At 43.1% G+C, this 2421-nt stretch overlaps 1 protein-coding gene and 1 non-coding gene across 2 annotated transcripts; both read left to right on the top strand.

Annotated features, from left to right (window-relative positions):
• Positions 1 to 355: 355 nt before the first annotated feature.
• TRIM7 (tripartite motif containing 7) lies at positions 356 to 870 on the top strand (the record flags this gene model as incomplete). Its single annotated transcript, XM_010164134.1, has 1 exon — positions 356 to 870. A coding segment is annotated over one exon (515 nt), but the record flags the coding sequence as incomplete, so codon positions are not given.
• Positions 871 to 2271: 1401 nt separating this feature from the next.
• On the top strand, positions 2272 to 2344 carry TRNAT-UGU (transfer RNA threonine (anticodon UGU)). The gene has a single exon. It is a non-coding gene; the product is annotated as a tRNA-Thr (tRNA).
• The last annotated feature ends 77 nt before the right edge of the window (positions 2345 to 2421 follow it).

Genomic DNA, 2421 nt, shown 5'->3' with positions numbered 1-2421 from the left:
ATGTTCATCTTTAACTAGGACCTTCCTCATCCACCTCCAAATTTCTTCTACACATGTAGTTGGTCCTTCTATGCTGGTAGAGAGAAGTTAACATCTAAAATGACTCCTCTTAAAATTAACCCCAAGCCTCTAAGGCTTCCTGTAGAGTCAATGGTGAGAGGAAACACCTGAAGAACCTCAAAGCCAAGACAATGTCTCAACTTGGTTTTCCTTCATCACAGACTGTCCAGGGAGCTGAAGAGGAGCAGTTGTTGAGGTTGGGATGGGGAAAAAAAACCCCAAACCCAAGATTTTTGGCTTTTAATTGTTAGAATTCTTATTGAGTTGCTATCACTGTCACTCCTGTCATCAACAGAGGACTTGACCCTGGACCCTGATTCTGCAAACCATCTCCTCATCCTCTCCGCAGACCTGAAGAGCGTGAGGATGGGCTGTAGGAAACAAGAACTGCCCGACAACCCCAAGAGATTCGACACGAACTCAAGGGTCCTGGCTACCACGGGTTTCAAGTCAGGAAGACATTACTGGGAAGTGGAGGTAGGAGCTTCAGATGGTTGGGCCTTTGGGGTGGCCAAGGAATCCGTCAGAAGGAAAGGTCTGACACAATTTTCTCCAGAAGAAGGGATCTGGGCAGTTCAACAGAATGGAGGTCGTTATTGGGCTGTTACTTCACCTCAGCGTACCCCGTTGTGTCTCAACCAGAAACTCAATAAGGTCAGGGTGTACTTGGATTATGAAGGAGAAGAAGTCTCCTTCTACAACGCTGAGAACATGCAACACATCTTCACCTTCAATGTTGCCTTCCAGGAGAAGGTGTTCCCTCTCTTTTCCGTCTGTTCTACCGTTACCTACATCAAACTCTGCCCTTGAGACTTCTCATGGGCTTGGTTGAGGACTTATCTTCATGAGATGGTGCCTGGACAAAGGTGATGAGCACCCAAAACCTCTTCTAGAAATTAATTAATTCCATTTTCAGCTGGTGGGTTCTTTCCAACCATGAAAATCTAATTTTTTCAATCAGTTGGGCTTTAAATCCAGATTATTTAAAGCTGGAGCAACTCTTGAAAGGTCAAATCATGACCAGGTGAGCAAGAAACCACCTGAATTTTCTCAATTCCATCCATGAAGAAGCCACCAAAGTAGAAATTTTCTAGAGAAATAAAAAACCCAAGAATCCAAAAGGTGAAACAAGATGTTTCTTAACTCATGACTTGATGTTTGTCTTCTTTAGAACCCCCCCAAAAATGTTATTTCTCCAAATCACCTGAGTGGATTTGAGACCTTTCCCAGCCCACGTGCTGGAAATAAAATATGAAGGTGCTACCTGAGCTTCTTTTCTTCTCTTTCTTCTTTCACAACCTCGAATGAGTTGAAGAACATCAACGTTGTGGTTTGAAGGATTGTCCTGTTTGGTGTTTAGGTTGAAAGAAAGAATTTAAGTGAAGGAATATAAATATTGGGGTGGGTTTTTTGGGTGTTATGGGGTGTAGGACAGGTCAAAAACCCCCCAAAATTAAAATAAATAAATGAAATTAATGCTGGAGGTGCCAAGGGTTGAACTTGGACTTTCTTAGGGGTTCAGTGTTGATGTTGAACCCCAAATTTTGGTGTTATGGGGTGTAGGACACTCCAAAAACCCCCAAATTAAAGTAAATAAATTAATGCTGGAGATGCGAAGGGTTGAACTTGGACACTCTCAAGGGTTCAATGTTGATGTTGAACCCCAAATTTTGGTGTTATGGGGTGTAGGACACTCCAAAAACCCCCCAAAATTAAAGTAAACAAATTAAATTAATGCTGGAGGTGCCAGAGGTTGAACTTGGACTTTCTTAGGGGTTCAGTGTTGATGTTGAACCCCAAATTTTGGTGTTAGGGGGTGTAGGACTTGCCAATAAAATAAATTAAACTAATAAAATGATGCTGGAGATGCGAAGGGCTGAGCTTGGACTCTCTTAGGGGTTCAACTTAGAGGTTGAACCCCAAATTTTGGTGTTATGGGGTGTAGGACACTCCAAAAAACCCCCGAAGATTAGAGTAAATAAATGAAATTAGTGCTGGAGATGCCAAGGGTTGAACTTGGACTTTCTTAGTGGTTCAATGTTGATGTTGACCCCCAAATTTTGGAGTTGGGGGTGTAGGTTCCCCTGGTGCTCCTCGCTGCTGCTGTTGCTCTTTGTGTTGATGTTTTGGATGAATTTTGAGGGTGATAAAAATTTGGGGAGAACCCAGCCAATTTCAGGATTTCCCCTCTGAAGGATGTTTTACTGCAGTGGCTCCATAGCTCAGGGGTTAGAGCACTGGTCTTGTAAACCAGGGGTCGCGAGTTCAAATCTCGCTGGGGCCTTTAAGGAATTTTTAATGATTTTTATCCCAAAATCACCATTTTTTTCCTCTGTGTCGGGACTGGGTGGAGATGGGGGG

Source organism: Antrostomus carolinensis, unplaced genomic scaffold (genome assembly GCF_000700745.2).
Source record: "Antrostomus carolinensis isolate BGI_N321 unplaced genomic scaffold, ASM70074v2 Scaffold12910, whole genome shotgun sequence".
Lineage (NCBI taxonomy): Eukaryota > Metazoa > Chordata > Aves > Caprimulgiformes > Caprimulgidae > Antrostomus > Antrostomus carolinensis.
Note: the sequence above shows the minus strand (reverse complement) of the source record. Positions and strands in the feature narration are given on the sequence as shown.